The following is a 12,619-nucleotide window of genomic DNA, read 5'->3' as shown; positions in this document are numbered from 1 at the left end:
ACTGAAAAGTTAGTTGACAGAGTACATTGCTAAGTTGAGAGGCAAAATTTGGGCTACTGCGAGGGGATCTATAGCAAACGCCCAAAAGAACTGATTCTTTCGTGAATTTAAACATTGATGTATTAAAATGGCTAGAAACATTCCTCACAATGAATGAAAAGGATTTCTAAGTCAGACGTGACGCTCACAACAGAACACGATAATTATTGGCTGACAGCTATAAGGAGGCCTCCTCCTCGTGTTGTCGTGCGATCCTTCCGAAACACGTTAAAGATCGGTAAATCAGCGAGCACTTCCGAGTCTGAAATATGGTCACTAAGCCAGGTTTCCGTGAGTACCAGCACGTTGCTTCTAGATGTTAGTACAAGATTAGACACGTGTTCGCGTTTTGCAATGAAGCTTCGTGTGTTAGTATAGATTACTGAGATCGTGAACCAACTGCTATTCGGGGGTGTCGATTTATTTTTTGGTTACGTAGTGGTTGCTACACTTCTTTAATCGTCTGCGAAGCTTCATCATATACGTAGCGCTTGGAACCTATGAATAGCGTTTTGAAACGCAGGGAAAATGGTACAGACTTGGCTTTTGCGAAGGCGACAAGGTGTTTACGGGCATTCCTAACAGCCGGCGAAAAATCTCCGGCAACGCTGAAGTTAGTGCCTTTAAAATTACGGCCATTAGAAAGGACAGCTTCCTTTGTTTTAAAGAATACAAATCATCGTTCGTTACTGCAGCGCCTCGTAGCAATATGTAGGCATTCTCAACCACATTCCGTACAGTTACATCCGCCTGGGTTTCTTGCTGTAACAACACACCACTTTCGCGATAAAATCTTGAAAAACGCCTCAGTCATTGGCAGTGGCATCTCGGACGTCTGGCAGTTCCGGGCCTTCAATGGTGATGCTCAGCAGCTAATTCACGTGGTTAGGGAGAAGGCGGCTTCTTTCTGACGACAAAACCCGGTTCAGGGACGAAAAGGAGCCCTCGACGGTGGCTGTGGTGATGAGTACCAACAAAAGATGACCGTCAGCATCTTGAAACTTTGGAAACATAGCGACGAAGTGGGGTAGAACGAAAAAGGTAAGATAACAATGCTGTGGATGTCAAATCCACCTTCAGGCTTCGGAAGATGTTCCACCCCGCATCTAAATTCTTCGCGTGGTCTTCGTCTTGCGGCAAATCAACTGCTGGGAGTACTTCTCTCCAGCTTACTGTTTCTTGCTTTTGCGATAGACAGACGTAGAAAAATCACAGGGTGGGTTCGACAAGTCGCTGCCGAAGGTTGTCCAGAATTAGCGCTTTCTACTTGTTTAACTCACGCGTGAGGTTTCTCTTGTTCTCGTCTATTATTACCTCCACAAAAGTGTCATTTTCAAGCAGCTTTTCTGCTGACATTTTGACTTCTTTCAGTACTGCTTCCACAGAAATCGCCGCAATAGCCTCCGTGGTGGCTTCAATCACAGGGCAAAGATCTACTGCTGTCGTTGTAGTTACCAGGATTAGAGACGCCAGTGGCCCCAGGTAACGATCAACAAGTGTAATAATAGCGATCGTTTTTTCTGAACGTAGCTGTAACAATAGTCCACCAGCTTCACTGCTCATGTCAGCACCATCCTGGTAAATGCTTTCCAAAATGAATATCAGCGGCTCAAGTACAGTATCGCAGCCAGCGATCGCTCATGAGAGAGCCACCGAGTTTTGCCTGGTTGCACGAGTTTCAGCTTCAACTCGACAGCATCTTCGATATGTTCAAGAACACTTAAGCGTTTAGGACTTTTACTGAAGAAATAGTCGAGTGACGAGACGATATTAAGAGTCCTTTTGATTTCCTTCTACGACTCTGCAGCACACACTACGGCAAGCTGGAGTAAATGACCTCTGCAATTAGTTTAGGAACAACCCACTAAATCATTGCCCCATCTCCTTAATGAGCCTTCCATGTAAGATAATGAAACACGTCATTTGCTCACTCATCTTGTACCATTTAGACGCCAACCATTTCTTTCATCCTTCACAGCATGGATTTCGTAAGGGCCTTTCTTGCGAAACCCAACTAGCTCTTTTCATTCACGACCTTCATGCGAACCCTGACTGCAATAAAAAATCTGTCGCTATCTTTCTCGACTACGAAAAAGCTTTTGACAAAGTCTCTCACCGTCGCTTGTTACATAAACTTTCTTTCGTGAATTTAAACATTGATGTATTAAAATGGCTAGAAACATTCCTCACTAACCGCGCGCCATTCCTTACGATCAACGACCAGTCTTCCGTCCTTCTTCCGGTACTTTCAGGTGTCCATCAAGGATCTGTTCTTGGTCCACTTCTTTTTTTAATATATATCAATGATTTACCCCTTCACGTTACTTGCAAAATTGGGATGTTCTCTGATGACTGCATGATTTATCATACCATTAACAATGTCACTGACGAAGATACTTTGCAACAAAATCTTAACCATGTGCAGTCTTGGCGTGCCCGTTGGCAAATGACTCTTAATCGAAATAAATGTAAACATATGTCATTTACCCGTAGGCGTAAACCCTTCTTGACTTCATACACAAACGCCAACAACCCCGTATAAACGGTAAAATTATTCAATACTTAGGCGTCTTAATTTCCTGTGATCTTAACTGGGGCACACATAATAACAGCATAGTATCATCGGGGAACAAAACACTCGGGTTTATGAGGCGACACTTACGTCATGCCCCTCCAGATGTCAGGCTTCTGGCGTACAAATCACTTATCAGGCGTAAAGTCGAATATGCGTCACCAATCTCGGACCCATACCAAAATTATCTCGTTAACGCACTTCAGTCCTTTCAGAATTATGCTGTAAGATACATTCATTCATCCTACTCATATAACGAAGCAAATCAGCCTGAAAAAATAAATCTGAGTTACAGTCGCTCTCGCACCGCCGTAAGATAGCCAGCGTTGGTCTTTTTCACAAGTTCTTCTACAGATCACTTAAGGTGGCGGTCCCACTCCGGCGGCACGAGCTCCCCCGTTTTCAGTACCTTTGGAGCAACCGTGGCGGCTCTTCTACTTAGGATATACAGTTGTCGTATATACCATAAAAAACCTTAGTTCTTGTAGATTCCAACTATATATAATATAAAGAAATTGATTAATGTGATTTAGAAATAAATGCTCAAGAACAAACATGAGATACATGGTTTTTGCGAACTATCTCAGTTGTGACCATATTTGGAAGAAACTACCGCATTTACTGCATTGCGGCTTGCTCTGTAGCTATAGGACATATTTATCTATTTCCTAGCCGCAGCAAAATCATGTTGATTGTTTACTTTTTGGTTAACTTGTTTTTGAAGTTTGCCAAATGTCGCAATCTTCTGTTGTAAACAGCCCGGCAACTACACGCTCAAGGAAGCTAAATTTTGGATAAATTAGAGTTCAAGGAATTTCCATTTAGGACGCAGAATTTAATTCATGTACCTTTATTAGTTTTAAACCGCAGCTTCGTAGCTTTAGTACCTTCCCGCAAAAATGGGCGAAAGTAGAACCAGAATTCTAAATATTGCTTAATTATGGTCGCATTATTAGGAAAACTAATAAACGTACACGAATGAAATTTTGCGTCCAAATGGAAATTCCTTGAGCTCTAATTTATCTAAAATTAAGCTTCCTTGACCGTGTAGTAGCCGGGCTGTATACAACAGAAAATTTCGATATTTGGCAATCTTCAAAACCAAATTAACCAAAAAGTAAAAATTTAACATCATTTTGCTGTGTCTAGGAAATAAATAAATGTGTCCTAAAGCTACAGAGCAAGCCGCAATGCAGTAAATGCGGTAGCTTCTTCTAAATATGGTCACAACTGAAACATAGTTCGCAAAAACCATGTATCTCATGCTTGTTCTTGAACATTTAATTGTAAATCACATTAGTCAATTTCTTTATAGTATATATACTTGGCATCTACAAGAATTAAGCTTTTTTGTGGTATATACGACAACTTAATATCCTAAGTAGAAGAGCCGCCACGGTTGCTCCAAAAGTACTGAAAACCTTAATCGTATGCCGTACATCACCCCGCCCGCAAGAATATCGCAACGCACTGGTCATCCGCTCCAAGTTGTAAAACCACGCTCACACACAACTACCTTGTCTCCTTCATTTTGTTCTCAAACAGCGACAGATTGGAATGCCCTTCCCCACCATGTTGTATCTACAAATAGTCTCCGTATGTTCAAGGCAGATGTTGCTTCTGTTTTGCCAAATTAATTACCCTTTCTTACACAATCATCATTTAACGTGTGCTTTTCATTGTATACAATGTATCTACATTTTTTCTTTCAAATGTTTGAGTAGTTATTACGCTGCATTGTCCATTTGCGATGTTTATTCTGTTTTGCTAAAATAATTATTCTTTCTTATAGAAATTCATGATTTATCGCGTGTGTTTGTTTGCAGTGTACTTACCATTTTTGAAATGTCGATCCCATGGGTTATTACGCTGAATTATTCGCTTCATGACGTACCCCACCCCTTATATAACACCCCTCATAAAGCGGCGTTTAAGGAAATAAACTGAACTGAACTGAAGAGAGATGAGGGCTGCACTTCTGCTTAAGTAAAGCCTGCACTCCTCCGCAGCCCCATCAAATGAACAAGAAGCCATCTTTGCGTCGATTCCAGACTTGCTCAACTCGTGCAGTGGTCGCAGAAGAAGCCAACGCGTCAGAGATAACTTCGACGTCGAGGAACGCATCCGTCGGTTGACCATTGACATCAAGATAGTGACTCAGGATTTGGCGACCATTAATGTCAGTGCATTAGTCGGTTATGTAGAAAAAGTTCTTGAAACAGAGGTTTGGACATTTTCAAGAGTGAATTTCTTCACCGTCGCCCCACATGCTTCGAACCAGTCAGTTGAATTCCTTGCAGAAATGCAATGCGCATTTGCGGGTCTTTCCCTGAACCACTGCTCAATTTCAGGATTCATAATGGAAAACGTACTCAGCAAGGATCTCCAGTTCGTAGTGTGGACTACTTCCTGCTTGAAAAGAAAGTATGATGCTACAGCCATGTGCTTTCTCATAACTTTAGTTTGACCTTAGTTTGATCGTCGGCACTTTTTGCAGCCTCATTTATGACCTCTGAAATTGCCTGTGACTGGCTCAGATTGTTTACAGCATGTTTGTGGTGTCCTGAGGCGTCGTGCTTCGCGGCCTTTTCACCAAGCTTGGATGCATTGGACTTGCTGAATGGCTTGATTATCCATGCACCGCGCCTATTTCCGTCAACAAGAAGCTTTTCTTTATTATATGCCCTTTTGCAAATTTAGCACCAGTAGCCGTCACTGGTAACCTCAATGAAGGAGAATCTCGTGACCGATTAACACCGGGAATATCCTTTCGGCTGAGCCTACTCTTCGGTGGTCGGTTCCGGGTCTTCTGGCATGAAACTACACTCAGATCCAATAGCGGAAGCGTCCCATGGTTTTGCACTTTGATCTTGCTTCGACGTTTTCAAAGGCCGGAAGAAGCTCCGGATAGGTTGCTGCCACTTCATTGCCGGCGTAACCTATACAGAAAAAAAAAATGTACGCCTGATCATTGAATTCCCATGTGTGTTCGTTACTTCTACTTATGATCTACCGTAACGAGTCTGCTTCGCGGGACAGACCATTTCACACGCTCTTGTTTTCGAAGGCAGGGCACCTTTCCTGTGTTATAAATTGTTTTTGCTTTTGCACCGAAGGACTTCTCCGAATAGAATCAATAGTAGGAGTTTGTTGCTTACACTTATTGTTATTAGACTAAATAAATGTTTCAACAACGCTTATCACTTTTTATTCTACTGTTCAGAAAAAAGCCGATCAAACATGCGCGAAGAAACAATCTCACGACCCGGGAAATACTAAATTCGCGAATAAGGAAGGTTACCATGTAGCATACCAGGGATATGTTATGAACAGAGGTCAACATTCTGCGCAGGATACCGACAATCAAAGGCGTGACTGTTATCGACCATGCCGAAACAAATCAGCGTTTATATATAGGTAGACGAAGCATAGATCTCGATGCCTTAAGTCCTCTGAATCGAAAGCAATGCCAGACAGGTTGGTCATGTAAATATAATATTATCATAAAAAATTTTGAACAGTTTATTTCGCAGCATCTATTTCCATAAGATATTGAGAAATACGACATATTAGGCAGTTAGCGAATTATGAAGCCATAATTGAGTATCGTTTGGCAATATTAATGTAATATTAATATAAAGTCAAAAATCGAAATAAAGCAAGAAAGGTTGCGTACGAAGGCATTACTTACCGTAATGTGGAAAATCTGTGGTTAGAAGTGGGTGGAAAAAGCAGCAAGTTCATCGAGTGGGGGACGTTTTGACTGCCTTAGTCTACCTGTATCTGACCTAAAAACGAATTACATCATGCGGCATGCGCCTTTATGCGCGCTCGAACAATCTAGAAACGGAAAGGGCCGTCGAGAAAGTGGGTGGGTGCCGCACACGGTGTAAGAATAAGCAAGAGAGGTGCTCACACTCCCCACAACGCCCGCTCGCGTCCAGATTATGTTCAGCTCGGTTACAGCTCGGTCGGCGCCGTCGTAGAGGGCGCTGCGGAATGCGGTCCCAGCCTCGGCGGCAAGGCTGTCGCTACTTCGTCTTCCTGCTTGCATGTGCGGCCGCGCTGTTTTGAAGGCACGCTTTTTGTTCGCGTGCGTCTCATGAGCTCTTTCCGCTTAATTACATAATTATTTTCATAATTGATTAATCAACTTTTCTAATGCTAGTATTGGATAAAAAGTGTGAACGAGAGAATTGTACACCAAAATGGAAAACTCCCGATACAGCTTTCTGTTGCTGAATACCTGATACATAAAAGTTTTTTTCCGAGCGTGAAATTAAGAAACCCGCGAATACACGCAAAATTCCCGCGCGGCTGGCCGCTCGATGCACTTTGCGTATATTCGTGGGCTTCTTTCACGCTCGGAAAAACACTTCTCCGTAGCGCGTATTGAGCAATACAAAGCTGTATCGGGAGTCTTTCATGTTGCTCTACAATTTTCTCATTGGCACTTCTCATCTAATTATAATACTTCAGAAGTTGAATAATTAGGACTAATTATGTAATTAGGCGGAATGTAAAAAATAATCTGAGTATGTCCAAGGGACGGCAACAACATTACTACGGTACTGTCCAGCTACGTGACATTTGCATATTTTTAAATCTTTCTGCACCCTGTATAATACTGCTGTTATCTGTGCAGATGTGTGCCTGATTTTCAATTTCGTTCCATCCTGGCTACTGAATTTTTTTTACAATGCGCGTGCGGTGTATATTACACGCTTGCATGTTTTTATTCAGCATTTTTCCATTCTGGGAATGTATTGTGATGATTATGTTGTGGGCGCAGGTTAGCCAGACGCACAAGAAGGCAACCAGAGACACAAAGAGACGTATTTATGACACGAACGGCACATGGGACGAATACGGGAACACGAACTATACAGATAAACTGGGTTAACTGTCACTGGCGAGCACTCACAGTTCTAATCAGGAGACCGGCCTTGTGGCGACGGCTCGGCGGACTTGCTCTGACGGCGGTGAGTACTGGCGGCGGTTGAAGCTCAGGATGGCTCCAGGACGTAGCCTGGTTCCGGAGCGTTAGCTCTGGGTCATAGCCCGAGCTCGGCACCGTAGCGGTGGGATGAGAGCCGGGGCGAAGCCCAGCACAGCAGTGGTTGAAAGCCGGGGCGGCGCCCGGTTCGGGAACAGGACCAGGGCTCAGGGTCGTAGCCCGAGCCTGGAAGCACGGCAGCGGTCGTGCGAGCGGGGACGAGGCCCAGCTCCGCAGGACCCGCGTCGATGGTAGAAGCCGGGGCGGCGCCCGGTTCGGAACAGGACCAGGGGGCTCTGGGTCGTGGCCCGAGCCCGGCAGCACGGCAGCGGTCGTGTGAGCGGGAACGAGGCCCAGCTCCGCAGGACCCGCGTCGATGGTAGAAGCCGGGGCGGTGCCCAGTTCACAGTGCAGGACCGGGATGCCGGGACGTGGGCCGGCGTTCGGTCCGCTCCATCTCGCTGCACTGCCCGTTCTGTCAGCCTGGCTGCCCCGTCGTTCCAGATGGTCTCTCCCGGCACGCGCGCCGTCCACGCGCACCAGCGACGCTCACTCCCGCGCTTTTCGGCCCCGCACGCCGAACACAAGCACGGAAAAGCCCGCGCATTTCATCTCTCGGCCCCGCACACCGAGCACTAACTGGCGTCCTCCTACCACAGTATGAGAGCGTAAGCTACTGGGGTGGTTATCTCCCTATTACAATTATCGAGCTGCTTCATGAACAATTTTTCTCGTATTGTGGTTTTGCAAAAAAAAGGGGGTCTACGGGATTATTGCGTGGTGGGTGTAAGTGTATTTGTGGACAGGCTGTAGCATGCATTGTCAAACACGCTTACATCGGCACATTCTCATATGCAAATTAAGAAAAAAGAAAGTCACCTCTTTCTTTAGATCTTGCAAGAGCCACACAGTACTCAATGGACGAAAGCCAAATGAATAATATACACGGTCTATGTTAAGTGGAATTGGAATAAAAAGGTTTTTTCAGGTTTTCAGCAGTAAACTGTATTAGTGATGATGTAATCCAAGATAAGACGCCTGCCTTCGTCCCGCCTAATAAATTCCCATTCGAAAGAGTTTTTACATAGCTGATGTGCATTCTCATCATAAGTTCTAGCCATGAACAGCCACTTTGCTCTAGTGCGTTGCATATCGCAAGCTTGCGCCGTTTCATTTCTTAATTTATATCGCGGCCACACTGAATTCGTGCAAGGGTGCTTGAACGGTATTCTGAGGGTGAATGGAAGCAGAGATAATCATGAAATACAACATTTTCCGGTGCAGTCACTATTCTCATGGAGGGGTAGCACGTGAGCTAACGCTTTTATTTTTGTTATGCTTGGATGAACGGCTAGACCGGAGGAAACAAATTGTTCGCGCGAGCGTAACTTGTGTGAGCTTTGAGTACTGCCCGATCGATCCGTGCTCACGTCATTCACGCCCTGCACAAGGGACCTTCATGTTAGCGAAGCATTAGGCCTGGTATACTTATCCTTTAATCTGAAATAACGAATTTCCTTCGCGCTTAGAGTTCTACTCACTCCACTATGAACGAAAATTTAGGGGAGGCAGAGCAATCTCAAGCCGCCGGCGCCGCTAAGCTGGGACCGCTGACCGCGGCGCCATCTATCGGCTCGCAGGAGAGCTACTCGGTGCGCCCGTGCGCTGCCGAACGTACGTTCTGGCGGGCTAGTTGGTTCATAGCTTTTAGACGTTTATAAACTGCGCGAAAAAAAACGAGGACACAAGAGAAACACACACGACACCACGAGCGCAGTTTTCTGTCAACTGTTTTTTTTTTCGGTAAAAGCAAGCAGCATATATTTCATTCATGATCCTGAACACGTGCCCGCATTGTCATTGTCACATGTGCCACAAACACAAAAACTAAAAAAAATTTCTGCTGGGTAACAATGTAAAATTAACAGGATTGCGGCAGGCGATCACCAAACTAACCAAGAGCTGTTCTTACTATATCATCAAACGAGGCAGAGAAAACCGTGAGCATGTGAACGAAATGAAAATGGCAGATGTCACTTAAAAAAAAAAAAAAAAACCATAGTAAAGGCGTAGGATGAGGCGATAAATACGTTTGAATAAAAAAAGAAATAGAATCAACAAATAATACACCAAACAACAAATGTAGAGGCGATGATCTCATAAAGAGGCGTGAAGGCTAAAGATATGGCTTAATAAAAAAAAAACACCAGAAGTAAAGGTGAAGTCGACGAAAACGTGGCTATGAAAAGAGTAAAACCTGGTGGAAAACTAGCGCTGAGGCATTTTCGGCATTTTCCCCTCCCTTTTTCTTTTCTTTGGTTTTTTCTGTCTTCTATTTTCTTCACGCAGTTTATGGTCTAGGCCATGGTTTCAGTATAAAACCAACAATCAAAGAAAAACCAAAAACTAACAAAAAATTTGAATACCAAGAAGGATTTTACAAGGCACATTCCAGAAAATTAACTTCTTCTGGTAACAACGAGAGAGACGGCGTGCTGTTACACTTGTCGCCTGTTTTTATTACGTAAAAAGCTTCAACAATCTCCCTTTCGGTCTGGTCCCTCGATTTGAACATGAACATTGTGTTTTTAAGAATTGGTTTGCAAAGGTTGTTTCTTCCGCCCTCATATTTTCCTCTGCATCTGTTACAGTGTTGGGCCGAGGTGCCTTCTGCATTGTTATTTACATGCCACTGGTGTTCCCATGCCCTTTTATTAAAGCGCCTGCCCCTTTGTCCAATATAAGTACTGTCACAAGTCAAGGCAATTGAATACACTACCCCACAAACACACTCGGTGTAGTTCGTTTCGTGCATGGTTGAGCACTGGGGCCTAATCTTTTTCTTACCTCACGCAGTTTTTGGTCTAGGCCACGGTTTCACTTGCGCTAGTGGTGTCGTGTGTGCTTCTTTCTTGTGTCCTCGTTTTTTTTTTTCTCGCAGTCTATAAACGTTTTAAAGAACATAATCTGGACGCTCGCGCGCGCCCAGTGTCAACACCTAAATGTTCTTACACCGTGGTGCCGCAGTACGTGGAAGGCTACGTCCCTTTCCCTCTGTCTTCCTGACAGCTCCGGAATTTTCTCGAGCCTTCTCCAAGGTCGCGGGGATGAGCAGGGCCGGGGCCTTGTGCTGGGACATGTTCGCTGGCGCGCGCGCCTAGAAGTTTGTTCGAGAAGCACCTTTTTCTCCGACGCGCGCGCTGTAAACGCTCGGCGCTGTCCCTAGTGGTCTTACAGACGGCGTGTCACCGCCGTTGACGATGACTGACGCGGAGTTCGGATGCGGCGTTCTGTCCCCGCGGCAACATCGCCTTGCTGCACGTTTCCCACGCTTGCACCCTGGGCCTGACGCTTTAAAGCCCGGGCGGTCGTCGTAGTCGCCGTACTTTCTTTCACAAGCAAGCCAAAGACAATGTGTCCGTTCGTGCCCTTCTTCCGGCGCTATTACACAACATTTTGCATCGCGCGTGAAAACCAAAGAAAGCAAAGTCGTTGTGAATTAAGCGGGTGCCTTCAAAAAAAAAAAAAAAAAAAAAAAACAAGGGGCGGGTGTGTTCAACCCCCAGGGGGTGTAGGGAAATCACTGTCTTTCGAAACATGTAACGACTGCTGTCAAACATCTCGAGCGAGCGGGAACCACGATAAGAGGCGACTTGCAACCAGCGTCCAGTCACCGGTGCCCTGGGAACACAGCTTTACTGCCCTTACGCCGCGGCTATCAATCTATATTCCATTTTCGTGTGACATTATGACGAAGAGAAGGTTAAGCGATGTCAAAAGTAAGCATTCTGTGATCGGTAGTGGTTGTTTACATGCCTTCCGCCTTCTGGACGGTTGTCGGTCCTTTTAAGGACCTGTCGCATATATATAGCCATAGAAAGAGCTTAAATAACAGCCCCTCGAGATCTAAAACTACGCCCAGTATAAACAGTTGCTCCGTAACACTTGGTTCCCTTAGAAGAATGCTACCTTGCCCCCAAGAGGACTCCCCACAAGAAAAGGTCCTTTACCCCTGAAAACAGCTATGATCACACGTACCTCTCTTTCGTAGAGTGTAGTCAGAGAGCTGAAGTAAGCTAGCTCTATGTAAGCTAATATTCAGATAGAGGAAGGATTTTGTGTACTTTCGCATACTTGTACAGCATAAAGTTTGAGTTTGCTCCCTTACGTTTCCCATGGTGCAAAAATTCTCTTCCAGCTGTCACACTGCTTTATTTTACAAGAAATCGCCACAGGCTATAAAGGGCTCGTAAAAATGTGCGCCCACAGCAGACAGTATCTCATCAGAATCCAGGAGTGCTCACGCGTTCTCGGCATTCATGTGGTTCCACGTGTATCGTGGTGTGATCTCTTTGTGTCTTACCTCACTGAACTCAGCTCTTTCGCTACTATACTAATGCGAATCGGAAATGTAAAGCGAGTCTTTTCAACCGCATGTGTAGCCGAAGCCAACGAGCGCGGATCGTTGCTCCTGGTTCTGCTGGTGGTTCCCGGCCACGTCATCTTCATGACTCTGATCTCACTTCTCAAGAACGGCTCCGTCAAGCTGAACGCTTTGTTCGTGCTGTTCTACAACGGCGCGGCTCTCTTGCAGGTAAGCACAGGTGATTCCTTAGACGAGCTCTTTTTCGAGGCCATGTTGAATTGGCCATGAGCTCTGTGCGGCCTGAACCGTTCGCGACAGCACGCACACACACCCACACACACACACTCGCACGTACTCTCGCACACGCACGCGCACACACAGACACGCACATGCACACGCACACACTCGAACACGCACATACACACGCACATGCACACACTCGCACGCATGAAGGTGCACGTTACGTAGCGTCTCGGTGGTCTTGGCAAGCATACGGTGACTTAGTCAACTTGGACGCAAGAACTCTTGGATGCTTTGAGCCGGATTTACAATATGGTGGGCCGTAGGGCTCCAAGAATTACAACAGTTGAGTGCCACACAGGGTGAGCCGAAACTGACGAGCGGATTTGATAGCCTTGAGCGCCTT

General features: G+C 45.3%; 1 protein-coding gene across 2 annotated transcripts in view; it reads left to right on the top strand.

Moving 5' to 3' along the window:
* LOC119462588 (solute carrier family 41 member 1) overlaps positions 1-12,619 on the top strand; it is a 520,047-nt gene that overhangs the window by 500,393 nt on the left and 7,035 nt on the right. For both annotated transcript variants that reach the window (XM_049672745.1, XM_037723922.2), the window contains one exon: positions 12,050-12,201. In XM_049672745.1, the coding sequence (XP_049528702.1) occupies positions 12,050-12,201 (152 nt within the window). The remainder of the gene's footprint in view (positions 1-12,049; positions 12,202-12,619) is intronic.

This window comes from Dermacentor silvarum, chromosome 8, assembly GCF_013339745.2.
Source record: "Dermacentor silvarum isolate Dsil-2018 chromosome 8, BIME_Dsil_1.4, whole genome shotgun sequence".
NCBI lineage: Eukaryota > Metazoa > Arthropoda > Arachnida > Ixodida > Ixodidae > Dermacentor > Dermacentor silvarum.
This window is presented reverse-complemented; position numbering and strand designations above follow the sequence as displayed.